This window comes from Mauremys reevesii, linkage group 4 (genome assembly GCF_016161935.1).
Source record: "Mauremys reevesii isolate NIE-2019 linkage group 4, ASM1616193v1, whole genome shotgun sequence".
Taxonomy (NCBI): Eukaryota; Metazoa; Chordata; order Testudines; family Geoemydidae; genus Mauremys; species Mauremys reevesii.
In genome coordinates, this window is record NC_052626.1 from 32,068,659 (window position 1) to 32,088,699 (window position 20,041).

Consider the following 20,041-nt stretch of genomic DNA (forward strand, 5'->3'; position numbering starts at 1 on the left):
GATAGGGAGACTTTCTCATCTAGATTGCTGGCTTAAATGCAGTCCAGACAAGCAGCACCAGCGACTGTTTGTGAAATAATCTGGGGTGACAATCCAGTTCTCTTTGATTGTCTGTCTACAAAAAAAATAGCAAACTTGTTGGCAGACAGCGGAAGACTACAATGAGCAATGAGAATGAGCTACCCTGTCACCTCTGAAGGTGGGCTCTCCAGAACAGGTTTGAAGAACATCAGCAAGGTAACATTAAGACGTTTGTACTGATATTGTCCATACTACGCTTGTGCTGGACATGAAGGACTTGAGTCTCCTGACAACAATTCAGCATTTTCCACTTCCTTCATTTTTGGGGTGTGGAGAAGCAAATGCAGCTAGAGCACAGAGACAGCCTCTGATCCTGAAACTGATTTCAGTAGGAGTTGACCTATAAGAATCCAATGAGACCACACAAGAGAGTCTTATTGAAGGATTAAGGCCCAAGACAGAAGCTTCTTATTCTTTGTGTACTAGAATTTAGAATAGATTGCCCACTGATAACGCATTAACAAAATCTGAATGTTTGAAGCACTAAAAGATTTACTCCAAAATATAATCACATACATGCTTTCCAAAATATTATCAGATGAAATATTTTAAGACTCTTCCCACAAAACCTGGCTTTGCAGATTAAATGCACAAAAAAACTATCCCCTAGTTCAGGGCTCAAGCAAGCAAAATGCAGAGCACTTCTGAGAAAGCATGGAAACCCTCAAGTCCCACTGAACTCAAAGAGATGTGAGAATCCTCAGCATCTTGATTTACTCCTGTAAAATCTTGCGGTATGGATCCCTCAGACAACACATCAGCACTTTGGGCATACAACACTGATGAGAATATTGGCTAAAGAATCAGCCACACCCTGAGGCATGACTCTCTTCACTTAATTTCATTGTACACAAGTACAGGGCTACAAATATGTACACTCATATTGGTACAAGTACTTCCATGTTGCTAAAGGTCAGCCCACAAATCTCATATTGAAATAAATGCACACTATATGACTATTTTAGTTTGTAATTCATCAGATTTCTATTTAATTACATGCACACAGACTGTTAGTGTAACATTACTGCTGACATTCAAGATGTACTACATATGTATTAAGAAATATGAAGTTATTTTTTGCACATCAGCTATAACTGGCATATTTATCTGGTATGGCATCTCTGATGTGTCAATACTCCACACAGAAGGAGTTATTCAACCTTGGGTTACACCCAGATTTCCAGTAATTTCTAGGATTGCCGATCCAAGTGCTTTAAAAATTCAGCAATAAGAGCATTCACAGTGGTATAAGGTAATCACAAATTTTGAGGGGTGTGTAATTCAGCACCTAGGAAATGCACTTTATTACAGGGAGCCTCCAATGGTGGGAGCTTCTATAGGACCCTAATAATGAATTAAAATCCTTCTCCCTCAGCAGAACCCCAGAAGGCAGCAATGCAAGCACCATGCAACCTCTCTCAGGTAGATGCTTCCAGTGACACACAAGGGTGAACTCTAACCCAGAGGCTGTATTGGGAACTGGTACCCAAAGGGTTATGGCCATAAAACACAGCTTATACCATACATATATCACATACTTCCAAAAGAGGGACTATAACTGAATTTCATGACACATACACAAGAACACTTTCTTTAATACTCCCATTCTACCTGAAACACTGTTTCTGTAGGAATTAAACACTTACCTTTTATGTGAAGTGCTCCAGAGTTGTACTTAGACTTAATACCTTTGACTTTAGTGACAAAGAATCTGAAAGGGTTCCCTCCATTCAACAAATCCCAAGTGTCCTGGCCTTCACTTGCTACCTTATAATGTTTTTCTGGCTTTTGGCTCACTGGGAGCTCATTATCTTCAAATCTACATGAAGGCTGCTTTTTAGGTGCACTGTATTTCTCCTCTTTGACTGCTTCCTTTTGTGCATGCTGTGGCTGACCTTCAGATTCAGGCTCCTCATCACTACTTGAAAGGCACCAGCCTAAACCTTCTTGGGAAGTTCTCTGGATTTTTGCTGGTGAAATCTCTGTTGGAAAACTTGTATCGTTAAATTTCACAGGGGAGGCTTTTCTCTTGTGACCAACTTTTCTGGCCTCTGAACATGGGTACTGTGATCCACTAGTTTTGCCATGTCCACTGTGAGACAATGAAGATGTAGATGGCTCTTCAGCATCATCATCATTTTCTTCTGTACTTTCATCACTGCTAGATACCGTCCATTTCCCATGCTCACTTTCTTGAGACATGTTTCTGGAAAAAACAAAACCACCACCACAAAAGCTGTATTTTATGCCTACTGTACTTCTCACACAGGCATTTTCCTTGCCAGAGCTTATTTACTCATTCACCATCCTGAACTTTCACCCTGACTTTGAGAATTTTTTATTTAAGGGGTCATCCAGAGAGCTTCTCACTTAGAAACTCTCCAAAAGTATGCAAGACTTAGGTTATGTCTACATATAAACTGCTACAGTGGAGTCACTCACTACAGCGACAGGAGTTCTCCAATCACTGTAGTCAATCCACCTCCCCGAGAGGCAATAGCTAGGTCTACAGAAGACAAAATATACAGAATTCTTCAGTTGACCTAGTGCTGTCTGTGCTGGAGATTAGGTTGGTTTAACTACATAGCTCAGGGGTATAGATTTTTCACACCCCATAACAATGTAACGTAGCTGGTTTGACTATTTATTTTAAGCCCGGGAGAGAGACTGCAACACCTACTGACTTTTACAATGGAAGGGCTCATCAAAACGATAGGCTGCTAACCAATGGGAAAACCACTATTTAAAAAAACAAGCTTGGGAAAAGAAAACTTTACTAAAAAGGCTGAAGTAGGAAAAAGGATCGAGGTTCAGGTTAGTTACTTTCACAACCAGTTCAACTACTATTCTTAGTATACTGCACATGTAACAACAGTCAGCAGGAAGTGAAAGGCAACTAGTTTATTAATCCAGGGGTCAAATAGACAAATGAAAGATCTGCATCAAAAGACAAACTGCAAGGCTAATAGCCCCTAATCTAGAGCCGTGATGCCTATAGGAAATCAGCCAGTAACTAATGGCTGGATTGAGATAGCTGGCACTTATTTGTAAAGAGAAAAAAGGTACAGTACATATAAATTGTATCTATTAGACTGTATCCCTCTTATATACCACTTTCTGAATTAGCTCTCATTTTGCAAAGACGAACTTGGTGGAGCTATTTGTATGTAAGGTTAAGCATGTATATGGGTTAGGGTATTAGGGTTTGTCTACACGTGGAGTTATTCCAGAGCAGCATTCCATGTGGACACATTTATTCTGAAATATGAATGCCTTGCTCCTGTTTAGTGTAATCCACTTTGAAAATCTCATGTGTGTAAATATATAGAGTCCTTCCAGACCAGCTCCATGTAACACCTATTATGCGCTAAAGTCACATCTGACTTTGACCCAATTAACTGTCACGTGCAGACAAACAAACCCTTAGACTGAAAGCGCTTCGGGGGGAGAATCCTGCTTTTGTCCAGCACCCAACCCAACACGGCCCTGGTCCCGAGGGGAGCTACAGCCAACCCACTCGGGACGGACGAGACCGCCCCCCCCCGCAAGACCCAGCCCGACACGGGGAGCCCGCAGGACCATCCGCCGCAGAGAGGCGCAGTCCCGGGCTCCCCACCCGCCTTCGCACGCCGCGGCGCTGAGCCACACGGGCGGAAGCGCCCAGGGCTCCCGGCATCCCACGAAGCCGCCACCAGGAGCGAGGGCCGGTGCTGCCACCCGCCGGGCAGTGGGTGCTTGTGGGACGCTGCACCTGCTAGTCCCGAGCTCCTGCCCCCTCCCCTGGCTCCACAGGCCGGGCCTGCCCCCGCAGCGAGGGGCGCCCCCAGCCCCGCCCAGGATCCTCGCGCACCTGCGCGGGCTCAGGGGCGCTGCTCACCAGAGCTCCGGCGCTGCCTGGCGCCTGAACCGTCCCGCGCCGAGCCGGCTCCCACCTCTTCCCGTTCCGGGGCGGGCTCCCTCCGGGTCCTGTCACCCGTCTCGTACACGTGGGTCCCTCACGGAGGGGAGGGGGCGGGGCCTGGGAAAACCAGGGGCGGGACTATCCCAACCTCCTCAGCCAATGGCGCCTTCCCCGCGCTCCGCACCAATAGCCGGCGGCGTTGTGGTTGCCCCGCGGAAGTTAAGCGAGGCGGGCGCGTTGCTATAATGGAGGAGAGGGGTGAGGGCAGCCGGGTCATGTGCGCAGCCCCCAGCCGAGCGGGGAGCGGCGAGTCGGGCAGGGAGCGCTACGTGCGGGTAGGTACCGGTCCGGCGCACCCCGCCCCGCGAGGGGGCGAGATCCCCCTACTCAGGGGCCGAGTGCGGCTGCAGGCGCGGGGCCGATTGGCTCGTAGGATCCGAGGCTGCGGGGGAGGCGGGTCGCGGGGACAGCTGGGCCCGCTCAGGTGGACCCAGATCCGGCCCACACTGACCGGGCTCAGCCGGGGAGCGGCCGAATGTTGCCAGGCAGTCACCGGGGCAGCTCCGTGGAGCTCCAGCGCAGGCGGCGGGCGGCCCTCGGTTCCACAGGCGCGTTGTGTCTGTTTCACTGGGACGCGGCTCGCCCTTGATCCCAGTCCCCCCCCGCCCCCCCATGCCTCTGAAACCCCCCCGAGCCAGACGTGCTGGAAGGCGGCAGAGAGCTGGTGCCACAGCGTGGTGGTGGGGAGTAAATCTTGCTTCGCACCCGACCGCTGGCCCGGACGCTGTCCGCAGTTCAGCAGGTTTCCTACTCTTCTGAGGCTTTAGAGGAACCGTCCTGGTGTCTCCCACGGAGTTGAAGCAGCGCAATACGCACGCCACAGTGTCCTAGTAACGCTTCATTTGGCCTTGATGCTGGTTCAGAGCAGGAGTAGTATTTGCATAATCATTCCTTCAGATTATTATTAATTACTGCATGAAGTGCTCAGCTAATGAGGATAGTTGTACGACGGTTTAGAGGAAAGGGGGGGGAGGAAAAGGGGGTTAAATTAATCAAATTAAGAACACAGTCTACATCAAAACTGGCTTAGCCTAACAAAATGAAGTGATTTAGGATTTGATTGCTTCTGTATTCTAATTTACTACAAGCCCATGACTACAGCTAACAAATAATGTAATTGCAAGCCCCTGATATCAGAATGCTGCTAAAATAGGCAAGTTACACCATGTAACCTGATAATGAAAGGCATGAACAAATAGAAATTTAATTGGCACTCTTTTTTTCTTAAAGTAACAGACAGCAGCCCTGTGGGGTTTTTTTCTTTGTCCTTTTACATTCCCATCTGGAATAGCTCATAAATATACCCCCCAATATTACCAGAACAAAAGTGGAGACCATGTTGTAGTTTATCAGCACTTATGGGAGAAAATCCCTCATTAGAATTGTATGATTCAAAATATGTTATTTACGTTAACCTTCCTCTTACTACTGACATGTGGAAAATGCACTGGGTTTTTTTCAGAAATGCTAGTTTCTCTGGAAAGATTTGCTGCTTCCTGATCATGACCCATGGCCGTTCCCCAGCAATTTGTTCACGCCATGGCCTGAACCTGCATTGTGACTTAAGTGGGAGTTAAAGATGCTCAGTACTTTAAAAATAAGCTCAAAACTTCATAGGAGCAGGTCTTTTGTGTAGGTTGGTTTCCAGGAATCTGTTCAAAATGTTAGGCCTGGTCTACACTACACAGTTAGATTGAGGTAAGGTGCCTTGTATCAACCTAGCTGCAGAAGGGTCTTCACTTAAATTTTGGCTCCTGCTAATGTAAGTGCCTGTCTATTCTGATTTAGTAACACCACTTCCCTGAGTGGCATAGAATCACACTCGATGTAATTAGGTTGGTGTAGTGTCAGTGCAGACACTGTGTCACTTATGTCAACTGTTACTGACCTTCAGGAGCCATCCCACAATGCTCAACATTGACAATACAATAGGTACAAGTACTTCTGGTTGTGAGGATGCGTACTGCTGACACAACGAGCCAAGTGTGTGCACTCAAGCAGTTTAATAATTGTGGTGGCTATGTGGCAACATAAGTTCTGTCGACATAATTTTGTAGTGTAGACATGGCCTTAGATTCCCACAAGGTCCTAAATTTTGCCAGATATTTACGCACGGTTAAAAAGAATATAAACCACACTAATAAGAAAACATTTTTGATGTTGTGAATTAATAACAATTTACTAACTGCAAAAAAGATTTTATGTTTAAAGACATCAAGCTGAAATTTAGAGTTGTGGGTTTGTTGTTGGGTTTTGTTTTTTGTTTTTTTTTAATATGAACTAAAAGCAGTAGTATTCCACTGGCCTTGAGTCACCTTGTGAGATAAGGCATGCAAAACATTTTCATACAGCAATATGATTTTTAAGTTGCAGGTTTTAAATGTGATATCTTTTTCCAAATAAGTGTTTATTTCTCACACACAGTTTTAATAAGTAATACCAGTAACTTTAGGTCAGGTGTCCTGTTGTTTCTTAATGGAAATCTATTTACTTTCTTTAGGTTTTTGAAGCATGTGATGAAGATAAAAAAGGATATTTAAGCAGAGAGGACTTTAAGGTCGCTGTAGTGATGCTATTTGGTTACAAACCCTCAAAGGTATAGCTTATTTTTTTTCTCCATCATTTCTTAAAGACTATGTTTATAAGGCTATCTCACTATTAAGAACACCATATGCAAAATAGTCTAATAGATCCAGTTGGGCAGAGCTGTTACAATTCATGACATTAACAGAAGTATAGTCTGATTCTTAGAAGTCAGGTGTCAGCTGTAAGTGTGTATTTAAAAACAAAAGGCCCAAGCTATTAATTTTCATGTTGGGAACATTATCACTATCCACATTAATTTTGCAAAATCCTGCTCTGAGGATGCACAGGTGTACAAGATGGGTGATAAAAGAGGGTGTAGTGAGCCCTGCTTAGTTTCAAGTGTGATATGAGATCCAAATGATTCTGCATTAATATACACACAGTCCATTTGCTTATTTCATGATGCTCTTTGAGAAGAAATTACTGTCTGTTACAATAAGTAAACACTTGTTCTTGGAGTCACTTAGGGTTCTAAGACGTGCAAAATGTACTTCTTCAGCCTTGCCTTTTCTGACATATAAACACAGCAGCATCCACTTTGGGTTTGTTTGTTTTTTAAAGCCTACCAAAATACTACACAACATACACATTTTTTTTCCTCAGGAGAGGATGAGAGAGAGAGAATAAAATACGCATGTGAAATGTTAGTCTTGTCATTTCTTACAGTATTGGAACGCAGTCATATACTTTGGGGATTGGAATGGTACCTGAACAGAATAGATAGAGCATGTATAAAAGATTATACAATCATGGTGTTGTATGTAACCACTGAAACAAGTGTATCTGTGTCCATCACCATGTTACTATCCAGACACATGTTTACATATGTAGCTGGTTAATCTTGTGTAGTGTCCACTTAATAAGGAAATAATGTACTGTGCACTATGTTAATTTCTCAACCAGCTTCTCTCCTCCTTTTCTCCCAATTTATTAAAGCAATAACTCTTCATAGAGGCCTGCATGTGCTGCAAGCTAACTTCAAACCACTTGTCACTCATTTAAGTGCTAAAAAAGTATCCTAAAAAATTTAGTGTTTTCATTCCATGATCAGATTACTTTAAAATAACAGAATAGAATTTTACCAAACTTTACAAAAATATTCTCCCACTGGCTGAGATATAAGAGATTTTGCTGAAAGGTTAACTTTTTATCCAAAATGAGTAAGGGACTAAAACTGGGGACTACAAGAACACCATTTGGTTAGAATGGTATTTTTTTTTATAAGTGACTAACAACAATCTTGATGTGACAGGTATTTGTAGCTCCTTTTGAGACTATAAAAGTTGGTTGCAGGGAATCAGCACCTCTCAGGTAGAGACGAAATTGTCTCTTCAACCACACAGTAATGTCACTTCATCATTAGGAGTGTCATGTGTACAGCAATTGCACCTGCAAAAACTCCTTATGGAATAGCAGATGGAAAAACTTACGGCTCATGTGCAATATATGAATTTTAAAAACTAAACAGCTCAAGATATATGATTTTTCTTACAAGAACAAAAGTGATTAAGCCACATGCCATAATATGAATAAATTGCTTGCAATGCTTTTATTTAAAAATAAAAGGTTGTTTTTTAAATGATAAGAATTATACATGGATTTCAAAAATTAAATTTAGCTGTCTTGTTTGTTCTAAGTACCTATTGGTCTGGCTTAGAATATGTACAGGCTTTTGCTTCTAGCTGGGGCTTTGTTGAAAACTGCTTAATTTTTGCACACAATTGAAGTCAAAACCTTTTTCCTAGAGATGTACACAAAATAAATTTTTAACTAACAATCTGTTTTTTAACTTCTGATAATATATCTCTATTTACTGTTTTTAAATAATAATATCCTTTTTTAAACCACAAGGTGTCACCAGTAAACTCTTTTTTGTGGATGATGTACAAAGTGAGGATTGAATGACATAGTATTGTTGCATTATTCTTCCAGGAGATGATTCTTCACAACTCCTTGCTTTCCTTCAAAATGATTTTTATCTAGTCTGACAACTTATAGTTTCAGTGGACATTTGCTATTATATATTTTTAAAGATTGTAAACTTATTACTATTAATATATGCAGTGTAGTTGTAGCCATATTGATCCCAGGATGTTAGAGAGGTAAGGTTTGTGAGGTAATATCTTTTATTGGGCTAGCTTTTGTTGGTGAGAGAGACTAGCTCTCGAGCCACACTTAGCTCTGTGTGGCCCGAAAATTTATTTCTCTCAGCAACCGAAGTTGGTCCAATAACAGATATTGCCTCACCCACCTTGTCTTTCTACTATTAAAATGACATTTCTAGCAACATGACCCACCTGAGATAAGTGTCTAGCGATGGGTTAAAATGGAGAGAAGCAACACCATTTTTTTGGACTGTTATTTCTCTGTTGCTCTGTCAGTGCCTGTATACTGACGCAATCAGTGCCTTGGATTTACTATCTTGGTAGAATAATTCACAATTAAAAATGTTTTTTTGAATGCAAAGCATTTTCCCATCTGTTTTACCAGTTTCAGCTATTGTTTATATTGTGTGATGAATACTAAAGTATCAGGAACGTGCTCTTTCAAATTTCTGGGGAGAAAAGAACTTTCTTTCTGGAAATCTGATTAATTGTTACCCTTCAACCATTTGAGTTGATATAAAAAGCTCTGGAAGGATTAGTCTGTTTTTGTTATTGGTTCTGTTTTTTTTTTTATAATCACACTACTGCAGCTCAGCTGTCATTTTAGTGAAGAGCTTTTTGCAGCAAAGTCAGATTGACACAGCATCAATGTAGAAACTGTGCTTGCTTATGTCACCATAAATGGCCTCTAAAAGATGTCCAACAATGCCCATGCTGACTGCTCTGGTCGTCAGTTCGAACTCTGGTACACAGGCATCTGCCCTTCCCCCTTTGAAGGATTGGAATTTTTGAAATTCCACTTCCTGTTTGCTCAGTGTGCAGACCTCACCTTGCATCTTCCCAGCTGACCATGGCAGCTCCACACAGCAAACGCTGTCGTCCTTGGAGTACAACAGAGTTGTTGGATCTGCTGCCTCTGTGGGGAGAGGAGACTGTGCAGTCCCAGCTCCACTCCAGCCATAGAACTTTGATACCTGCAGGAAGATTTCTCCTGGCATGTTGGAGAAGGGCCACAAATGGGACACACATCAGTGACATGTGAAGATCAAGGAGGGAGGCAAACGCTCTGTGCGGCACCAAAGACCTAATGCTTCTACAAGGAACTGGACGCCATCCTCAGCAGCGACCCCACCACTAGGAGCCCCATGGATACTTTGGGGACGGGGTGGCAGGAGGATGGAGACAGTGGCCAGTGGACTGGAAGTGGAGTTGGAGAATGAGGTGGACAGGTGACAGTCATCCAGTAGTGTGGCAAGCCAGGACCTCTTCTCTACTCCAGAGGGTTCATGCCAGTCCCAGCACTTTGGCTTTGGCATGTGTGATGCAGGAGAGGGGAGGTCTGGTAAGTGCTCATTTTGATTTGATTCTGCTCAGTTACATGAGGTAGAGCTGTCCTTTGTCTTGTTATTTGCTAGAAGTGGGTTAAGGGATAGAAATGTACAAGACTAGCACTATTTGCGTCTGCTTCCCATTCGCATATGCAGCTACGCAGTGGGGGCACTGCTGAAAAATTTAATGCACACCAAGATTTCACGGGACTCCTCTGGAGAGATCTCTAGGCAACTTTTCTGGAGGTACTTGCCAATCTTCTGCCAAAGGTTCCTTAGCAGAGCTGCCTTTTTTTTTTTTTCTTTTTTCCCCTTCCCCCGCTATAGGAAACTTTTTGTGGTGCAGTCAGTAATCACTTCTGCAGGGACCAAAGTGGCACACAGGCAAGCAGCATAGGGACCCGGTCTGAAGCTGCACACTTGCAGAAGATGCACCCTTGCATCCTTGTTTACCCTCTGGAGTGAGATATCAGCTTGAATTTACCCCCACCTGTGGAAAACGGTGGCAGAATTTGCAATAGTGTCCCTAGTCACTTGCACTGATCTGCTTAAAAAAACCACCTAGACCCTTGGCTCCATCTTGTACCTCCTTCTCTCCCCCTGGGCTGAACTCACCATGTTTAGTGAGGTTGTTGAGCTGTGTGCTTGCCAAGGGAGAGTGAGAAAGAGGTGTATTTAGCTATTATGATTCAATGCTTTGAGTGCACTCACAATACTGCCTCTGTTTGTTGTTTCTTGTGCTCTGGAAGGGAACATCTTACACACCAATGGAGTGCCTCCATCAGACAAGGAGGCGATCAAGGAGACATAAGAAGAATATGTTTAGGGAGGTGCTCCGATCGTCTGATGCTGCAGATCATGATCACAGCACGCGGAGAGAGACAATTGATGAAAAATTGAAAATAGATAGCCTGGAGAGGAAGCAGCACCAAGAGCGTATTTTAGAGGGGCAGGAGCGGATGATAAAAACTGATGCACGACCAAACAGAGATGCTGAAGTCCCTGATTGCACTGCAGTCAGAGTACGTGGGCTCGCCTTCCCCTGCAGCCTATACAGAACTGCGTGCCACGCCCTCCCCATGCCCACTGCAGTACTCCCTTCACTCCACCTCTTTGGACAGGTAATGATAGCTATGAGCGCCTCCTGTAAGAGAGTGCTTCTCAGAGTCATCTCCCTTGCAAGAAAGCAAATTCTGTGTATTGGTTATTGCTGTTTAATAAAAATGTACTCTCAGAAAGAAAATGAATCTTTATTTTTCTCCTACACACAATGGTTGCTGCTGGAATTCATACACAGTGGCAATTGGCACACTTGCAAACTGTAAATCATGCTCAGGAAGCAATCATTACAAGGGTTGTTCCAGGTGGCAAGTAAACAAGCCTGACTGAATGCATTATATAAAGACATATTACTGGGGGTCATTGTCAAAATGCTGCTACAAAGCCTCCCTGATTCGAATAGCCCCCTTTTTGAGCCCCTCTAATAGCTCTGGTATCTGGATGCTCCAAATCAGCTGCCATCTGATCTGCCTTGATGCTCCACCCTTGGGGAAACTTTTCCCCCTTACCTTAACAAATATTATGCAGAGTACAGCAGGCTGCTATGACCATGGGAATATTTTCCTCACTGAGGTCTAATCTGCCATAAAGGCAGCACCAGCGAGTTTTTAATCTGTCAAACACACATTCATCAGTCATTCTGCACGTGCTCAGCCTGTTGTTGAAACACTCCTTGCTGCTGTCAAGGTTTCTGGTGTAAGGCTTCATGAGCCGTGGGAGTAAGGGGTAAACTAGGTCTCCCAGGATCACTATGGGCATTTCAATATCCCCCACTGGAATCTTCTGGTCTGGAAAGAAAACCTCTGCTTGCAGCTTTCTGTACAAGCCAATATTCCTGAAGGTGTGTGCATCATGAACCTTTCCTGACCACCCTGCATTATCATCAGCAAAACAACCCTGGTGATCCACAAGCGCCTGCAGTACCATAGAGAAGCAGCCCTTTCTATTGATGTACTCCATCGCAAGATGGTCCAGGGCCAAAATTGGAATATGTGTGCTATCTATCACCCTACTGCAGTTAGGGAATCCCATTGCCACAGAGCCATCCCCCATTTCACACACACTTCCCAGAAACACAGCCCTTCATAGCAGGATGTGATTAATGGCCCTGCACATTTGTGTAAACGCAACCCCTGTGGTGGACTTCTCAACTCCAAACTGATTCATGACTGATGGTAGCAGTCTGGAGTTGCCAGCTTCCACGCAGTGATCACCACACATTTTGCCACTGACAGGGCTGCTCTCATTTTGGTGTCCTGGTGGAAGGGCAGGGGCGAGCTCCATACACAGTTCCAGGAACGTGGCTTTGTGCATGCAAAAGTTTTGCAGCTGCTGCTTGTCATACCATACCTGCATAACAATGTGATTCTACCGCTCAGTGCTTGTTTTCTAGACCAATAGCAACAGCCCACCATGTGCAGCTGCTCCATGAATGCTAAAAGTAATCTGGAATTGTTTCTTTCCGTGATGTCCAGGAGGGCAGGCACCTTAGATTCCTGTTTGGATTCACAGCTCAGAAAATATTGTATGATCAGCTGCATTGTGTTAATAACCGTTATCACAAGACTGGTGAGCAGTGCAGGATCCATGTTTTTAGGCAGAGAGGGCAGGCACACAGTTTACAGGGACTTGAAAAATGGTGCAGAGAGTAGCCAGAAGCCCATAGAATGATGGGACAGAAAAAACTGCATCCTGGGATGGTAAGCCCACACCCATGATGTCCTGCAATTCATTCCCACAACTCCTAGCAGCAGAAGGTGGCACGTTGCACAGTGAGATAGCTACCTTCGGTGCACTGCTCTTTCAATGCTAGAGTGCCGACTGGATACGCTCTGCCGACACAAGGAGCATTGTGTGAACGTGCACAAGCGATGTAATTATAGTGGTTTCTGGTTGTCAGAGTAACTTGCATTAACTTAACTCTGTAGTATAGACATGGCCTTTGGCTTCTTGTCTGGTCATAGACGCATAAATGTTTAATGGGGGGGAAGTATTTATATTTAAGCTGTAGTACTGAACTAATGCTGCAGATGATTTTACAAGATATGCTGTTAAATAGTTATGTGATCAGAATTGAATTCTATTAATTACAGTTGATACAAATTGAAATGACTATAATGGATCAAATTCACGTGGTGTAAGCAGGCTCAACAATATTGCCTGGTATATTTTCTCTGTTCCAGGTGGAGGTGGATTCAGTAATGGCCTCGGTGCAACAAAAAAATTCAGGTAATATGCAAACAACAGGCTTTCCTTTCTCTCTAGTCTGTTCTCATTCATGAATTCTGTAATCTAAAAATTAGGCTATAAAACTTTTTTAAGAGAACTTGCTACAGATTAATTACAAAGAGATTTACAGAGGCTGTTGATGAGTCAGGATTATTTAATTGCTAAATTCTTCGGACTCATGATGAAAATGAGCTTTTGGGCTTGTCTTTGGTGCAAGGCTGGCAGTTTTCCAGGAAAAACTAATTTACAACAGGCACTGGTAAATACCAGTTTAAACTGGGGAAAAAAAATATAGAATATACTAAAGAAAATTACTGAAAAAATGTTTAATGGTTTGATAGTTTTTTGTCATATATAATATTTATGTAATATTGAAAACCAAAATACGAGTCATGGCATATAAATTCCATGAGGAAAATACCAAACCAAAATGTACAGAGACAATACTGAACATTGGAATATGTTACATATATTAGTATTACCCTTACTGCAGTTGTACTTTTTATTTGTAGAACCCTAAATTAATTTCTGAATCTACTGCCTTGTGTAACCACAATTTGACTATGTAACTATAAAGCTAAGTGTAATACAGTGTGCATGAATGAAACAGTTTTTAAAATAGAAAATGCCTAGAACTGGGACTAACTAGTTTTTTTCCTGAGCGGTAAAAGCTCATTATTTTATGTGGTAAAAACCACCTCTAGGCAGTGATGAGCTCCCAAAATCCTAAGAACCAGTTCCCTGCTGGGTCCTCGGTGGCACTTCGGCGGGGGGGGGTCTTCACTCACTCCGGGTTTTCGGTGGCATTTCGGCAGCAGGTCCTTCACCTGGAGTGAGTGAAGACAGCTGCTGCACCCCCCCACCCCAATGCCTCCAAAGACCTGGTAGGGAACCGCTCGGTGAGTACAGTACAAGCCCCACATTCGTGTCTTCCCCCCGCACACCCACACATCTGACCCCAACCCACGTCCTGCCCCCCTCAGAACCCACAAGTTTCTCCTCTCACTCTCCCCCTCCCCCACCGGGGTAGCAGCAGCAGCCCGGGGCTCTGGGGGCTATTTAAAGAACTGGGGCAGCAGAGGTAGCTGGAGCCCCGGCCCTTTAAATAGCCCCTGGAGCCCCCTGCTATCCCAGGGCTCTGGGGGCTATTTAAAGGGCCCGCAGCTCCCCTGCTTCTACCGCCCCGGTCCTTTAAATAGCCGCCGGAGCCCTGGGGAAGTGGCAGGGCTCCCGTGACTATTTAAAGGACCGGGACGGTAGAAGCAGCGGGAGCCCCAGACTTTTTAAATAGCCCCCAGACCCCACAGCCCTACCCCCAGGGCTCCAGCTGTGGGGCTCTGTTGTCAATTTAAAGGGCCTGGGGGCTATTTAAAAAGTCTGGTGCCCCAGGCCCTTTAAATTGCCCCCTGGGGAAGCTGGGCCACCCCTTTAGCAACTGGTTCTACACCGGCTTCTAAATTTAACAACCGGTTCATGTGAACTGGCTCCAGCTCACCGCTGACTTTAGGTATATACTATACCATCCCTGCTTTGGTGCAGATGTATTGACTCAAAATTGAGGTTTTTTTAATAGCAAGGCTTTACGGACTAATTGAAATGGTCTCTTAAACTGTGGAAAGAGGTGGCTTTTAACAAATAAATGTGCTTCTGCAGTACATGCATCCCAAATACAGCAGCATTGTGCTAGAGTATGAGAACCTGAAAATGGAATTGACAGAAGCTGACTATAAAGAAAAGTAAATCTGGCTAGTCTGTTTTCATAACCTGAGAGAAATGCAGGGAGTAAGCAAAGCATGTATTGGTAAGTGATGAAAATTGTCTGACAGTGTCCCTCTACCACCGTTCCATTATTTGTCTATTGGATTGATAAAGAGCAGAGGAGTCTTATCTGCAAAACTAAGTCCAGACACAAGTACAAAGTTAACTGTTTACTTGAATTTTTAGATTATGGATTTTTAAGTGTCCAGTTGACCGATGAGACAACACTTTATTTTTAACTAGAAATATGGCTTCTTATGTATTGAGGTAGCTTTGTGCTCTGTAGTTATACTAGATAAAAAGCCAGTGCTAAGAGATCAATGAATGGGCAGCACAGTAGTGTAGGGGTCATTCTTTAAAAGGAAAATTGTATACTATAATTTTCCAGTCTTATGTGCCACTTTGAAAGAGAAAATAAATAAATGGATTGCAGCCCATGTTGCTTTTCTAAGGTTTTACTTCCGTAGTTATCCAATTGAAAGGGATGTTGCTCAGGCAGGCAAGTTCAGTGTGTTTAGGCATCCCTTGTTATTAAAGAAATTGTGTATATACAGAACCTAGTAGTTGAAACCAGCATGTGTCTATAATTCTAGAAACTGAGAATGTAATGGTTTTTAATGTGATGTTTCAAGAAGCAGTAATGAAAAAAACATTGAGAACCTGAGCGCTTGTAGTTTAAGGTTTGAATTGAGACAGTAGGTGGAGCTGAAGGAGCTATGCTTCTGAACCATATTAGATATAAATAGATATGGAAAAACTGTAAGAAAAAGAAACCACTGAGGTCTTGTTATATTTGTTTTAAAAAGCTAGCTAATACAGTGACATTGTTCTTTATAAATCATTTCAATTGTATAAAATAGGTCTAAATCTGTATATTTCACAGGTGTAAGGCACAAGATTAGACTACATGAGAATTCTGAGTTGAAATGACATTTATTTCTGTCTTGACTTGTTCTATTTTTAAAAACTAGGGCATACATTTTTTTCCTAAGATTTCTTTTTTTATACAAGTACTTTGCTTTCAGAAATACCAGACAGTTAATTAGGGTTGGATTTAACAAACTATATTTGCATTCCAACCTCTTTTTTTATTTAACTCTCACTAAAAAAATCAGATAAATTTGTTTCTAAGTACATTTACACAGTCTGTAAGTGTAATAACCAATCCAGTGTTACCATGCAATTTTATTAGGAGACGCATAGGAAACCAAACCTGAGGCTACAGAGCATTTCATAGGGTTTAGACAGAGCTGGGAATGATGCCAGCTACATTGTATGTGCAATACACTCTATGCCTTTATTTGTGGAATTCAAGTGCTATTGACTTTGGAGAGACCACTTCTTTGTCCTCTTCTCCCAGTCTAAGGAAAGATGGCATTGTAGCCAGCGAGCAAGAAATATATTAAGGAATAGAGAAAGAAGAGCTAGGTAAATGGAAATATAATTTGAGAAGAAGCTGAATTTTGCAAATCTCTAGTAGAATATTTTCACATAACCTAACATTATGAAAGATACTGTAATTGTTTCAATTCTTGTTCTTATCATTAATAATAAAGCAGTTACAATTATATTGCCTGAGTCAGTCATAGTTGCAGTGGGCAAATAAAGCAGAGGGTTTTTTTGGGGGAGGTATATTCACATTTTTCATTTTTCTAGGTGTATTACTTGAAGAATTTTTAAAACTTATGAGTACAAAGAAGGCTGCACAACTACACCATAGTGAAATAAGGCAGATATTCACAGCTTTTGACATGCAATGTAAGTTTTTCTTCCCTGAAGAGTTTTTTAAGAGAGACCTCCATACTGAAGCAAATATGCAAAATAGAGCATTATCCTATGATGGGATTTGGGCAGCCCTATCTTCCTATGTTTCTATCTTTCCAAGTAAAGTAACTAATATAGTAATGGCATTGCAGGTAGATGATTAACAGAAGGAGGGACAGCAGGCAGTTGAGACCAGCAGTAGGCTCCTAGGTTCTCTGTTCCACCACATGTTTCTCCAGCTTTTTGAAGAAAAGCTTTTGACATGCAATGTAAGTTTTTCTTCCTGAAGAGTTTTTTAAGAGAGACCTCCATACTGAAGCAAATATGCAAAATAGAGCATTATCCTATGATGGGATTTGGGCAGCCCTATCTTCCTATGTTTCTATCTTTCCAAGTAAAGTAACTAATATAGTAATGGCATTGCAGGTAGATGATTAACAGAAGGAGGGACAGCAGGCAGTTGAGACCAGCAGTAGGCTCCTAGGTTCTCTGTTCCACCACATGTTTCTCCAGCTTTTTGAAGAAAAGCTTTTGACATGCAATGTAAGTTTTTCTTCCCTGAAGAGTTTTTTAAGAGAGACCTCCATACTGAAGCAAATATGCAAAATAGAGCATTATCCTATGATGGGATTTGGGCAGCCCTATCTTCCTATGTTTCTATCTTTCCAAGTAAAGTAACTAATATAGTAATGGCATTGCAGGTAGATGATTAACAGAAGGAGGGACAGCAGGCAGTTGAGACCAGCAGTAGGCTCCTAGGTTCTCTGTTCCACCGCATGTTTCTCCAGGTTTTTGAAGAAAAGCATCTCTAGCTATTCACCTACCCTGACCCCACTTAATGTTACCACTATCGTATCTCCATCCCGATTATTGGAACTCCCTCAGGACCCTCTTCTTCTAATATTTCTCTGCACACTCACGCACACCACTTGTGTGGCCGATTCCTCTCCCAGGAGATGGGAGGGAATCTTCCCTTCCCTGCCTGACAGATGAAGGGGAAGAGAAAAAGCAGCAAGGATCTTCTTCTATGGCTTATTCTGGGCCCAGGCTTGGTGGTTCTTTTCCTTTTCTGGTAGGCTATGGGGATGGAATGTGATTTTTTTTTCTCCTCCCCTCCCCACTCCCCTTAGCAAAAAGGAGAGAAGCTTAAGAATAGGGCCAGTGAACCAAGGGCATGTAGCATTTATACTATCCTTTCCACGTGGATTTTTTTTTTCTATCTGTCCCTGGCCTGAAACAGGCTTGGCCCATGAGGAATAGAGGGAGGGCCAGGTGCTGAAATGAGTCAGTCAAGCATCGTCTGCAGATTGATCAGGACACACAAGAAAAAGATTTTAAATGGCAGGCTGCAACTTTATTAAAATTTAACATTGGATAGGCGCACTATCTGCCCCATCTTCCCATGTCAGGCATGTTAGGTAGGTTCTGTAAACCCTACACTCGACATCTATCATATGGCTCATAACTCAGGAGAGACTCTCCAGTGCCTACCCCCAAGGATTCAGCTTGCTCTGCTGAATCTTCTCACCTTTTTCCCCGAGCAAAGGAGCAAAGACAGAGGGACTGCAGGCTGCAAGGACTTCAGATCACCCCTTTTCCATAGACCCGGTCCATAGCAAAATCCCATGTTTCTTATTTTCTGATCACTAGCCCTTTGGCCTTTTATCCATCCTGGACACTGGCTGCAAATTGCACCAAATTAACATAAAGCAACCTAAAAGTATAATTCCTGTACTCTAGAACTACAAGGAGGGAGCGTGGGTTCATCTAAACATGGGGCAAGAGGCCTGCTAAACCTTGGGCCAGGATTTAAATAAATGATGGTGGGAACCAAGGACCAATTAGTTCACATCTCTCTAGCTGTCCAACGAACAGTGGAAAGAGGGGCCTACCCCTATATATATTCTCCCCCTTTTATCCAAAGCTATCAGGCATCTTGTGTATCCAGTCTGGTTTCCCATCTGTTAAATTGATGGGTAGCATTCTTGTCCTGAACTGCTAGTAGCTGCTTCAAAAAGCTTTTTAAAGAGGCTTACACACCTCAGCCGCTACCCCATGATCCTTTGTTTTGTGTGTGTGTGTGTGTGTCCCTCCTCCCCATACATACCCAGTGACAACCCTGTTTGAATTATTGCTTTCTCTTTCATTTGGATCCTGCAATGAAGTCATAGGCCTTGTCTGCACCTAAAAGTTAGGTTGACATAGCTATGGAAGTAAGGAGTGTGAAAAAACACACCTTTGAGCACCATAGCTATGGTGACCTAGCCCACAGTGTAGATGCAGGTATGTTTACAGAAGAATGTTTCTGCCATCTTAGGCACTGTCATTCAGAGAAGTGGTGTTCCTAGATCTTTCAGCAGTATAGACTGTATTTACGCTACAGGGGTATGCCGGCATAGCTACAGCAACCTAGCTCCGTAGTATAGACATTCCCATAATAGGTGGTTGGTCTTTTTTCGTGGATTTTGTTCTGATGTTATATATTCAGTATCATGACTTCATTGCAGAATTAATCTAGAAGAGAAAATGTACTGTGAGGGAAAACCTTGTTTAAATACAACGCCACACGTGGAATTTGATAATTAGCAAATATGAGAAGAAAAATTGTGTAACACATGTAAAAGGTCATTTTAGTATATTTTAAAGTGTGCATTTGAAAGTTTCCCCAGTATAAAAATTTATTTTAAAAACCGTCATTTTGAAAATTAATTCTTAAATTTGAAACAGTACAGTACAGATGCTGTAGGGGTAATTCCTTTGAATGGAGTTTTTGGTAGCATACACCAAAATGACAGTACAAAATCATTCTTGAATCACTCATTTTTTTGACACCCCCACTACCCTATCCTACGTGGATCCTAGCCGTTTCCTAAAATACTCTGGTTGAAATTATAACTTCTAAGAGTGTACTTAAATTCTGAAAATCTACTGGACAGGCTTATAAATATTAATGTATTTTAAAAATGATGTTTGGTTCTTGAGCAAGCATAACTCTTCATAGTTGTGTGGGGTTTTTTTGTTTTTGTTTGTTTTGTTTTTTAATCTTATTTTCCCACTTCTTTAAGCAAGATAGAGGATTTTTGACTTTGGAAGATTTCAAAAGAGCCTTCAATTCCATTGCTCCAAAGTTACCTGAAAGGATCATAGTTGAAGCTTTCAGGTAAGACAAA

General features: G+C 42.6%; 2 protein-coding genes across 12 annotated transcripts in view; one reads left to right on the plus strand and one right to left on the minus strand.

Annotated features, from left to right (window-relative positions):
- Positions 1–4,116, minus strand: part of TDP1 (tyrosyl-DNA phosphodiesterase 1) — a 120,577-nt gene extending 116,461 nt beyond the window's left edge. For 2 of the 5 annotated variants that reach the window (XM_039535093.1, XM_039535089.1), the window contains exons 1-2: positions 3,959–4,116; positions 1,728–2,287 (exon numbers count right to left, since the gene is read on the minus strand). In XM_039535093.1, the coding sequence (XP_039391027.1) occupies positions 1,728–2,283 (556 nt within the window). In that variant the 5' untranslated portion in view covers positions 2,284–2,287; positions 3,959–4,116. Of the gene's footprint in view, positions 1–1,727; positions 2,288–3,697; positions 3,847–3,931 lie in introns of those variants that run through there. The other 3 variants (XM_039535091.1, XM_039535090.1, XM_039535092.1) reach the window with 3 other exon arrangements.
- A 4-nt stretch (positions 4,117–4,120) lies between these two features.
- EFCAB11 (EF-hand calcium binding domain 11) overlaps positions 4,121–20,041 on the plus strand; it is a 108,558-nt gene continuing 92,637 nt past the window's right edge. For 5 of the 7 annotated variants that reach the window (XM_039535096.1, XM_039535097.1, XM_039535099.1 and 2 more), the window contains exons 1-5: positions 4,121–4,317; positions 6,543–6,638; positions 13,304–13,349; positions 16,764–16,865; positions 19,941–20,031. In XM_039535096.1, coding sequence (XP_039391030.1) covers positions 4,228–4,317; positions 6,543–6,638; positions 13,304–13,349; positions 16,764–16,865; positions 19,941–20,031 — 425 coding nt within the window. In that variant the 5' untranslated portion in view covers positions 4,121–4,227. Of the gene's footprint in view, positions 4,318–4,411; positions 4,591–6,542; positions 6,639–13,303; positions 13,350–16,763; positions 16,866–19,940; positions 20,032–20,041 lie in introns of those variants that run through there. The other 2 variants (XM_039535102.1, XM_039535101.1) reach the window with 2 other exon arrangements.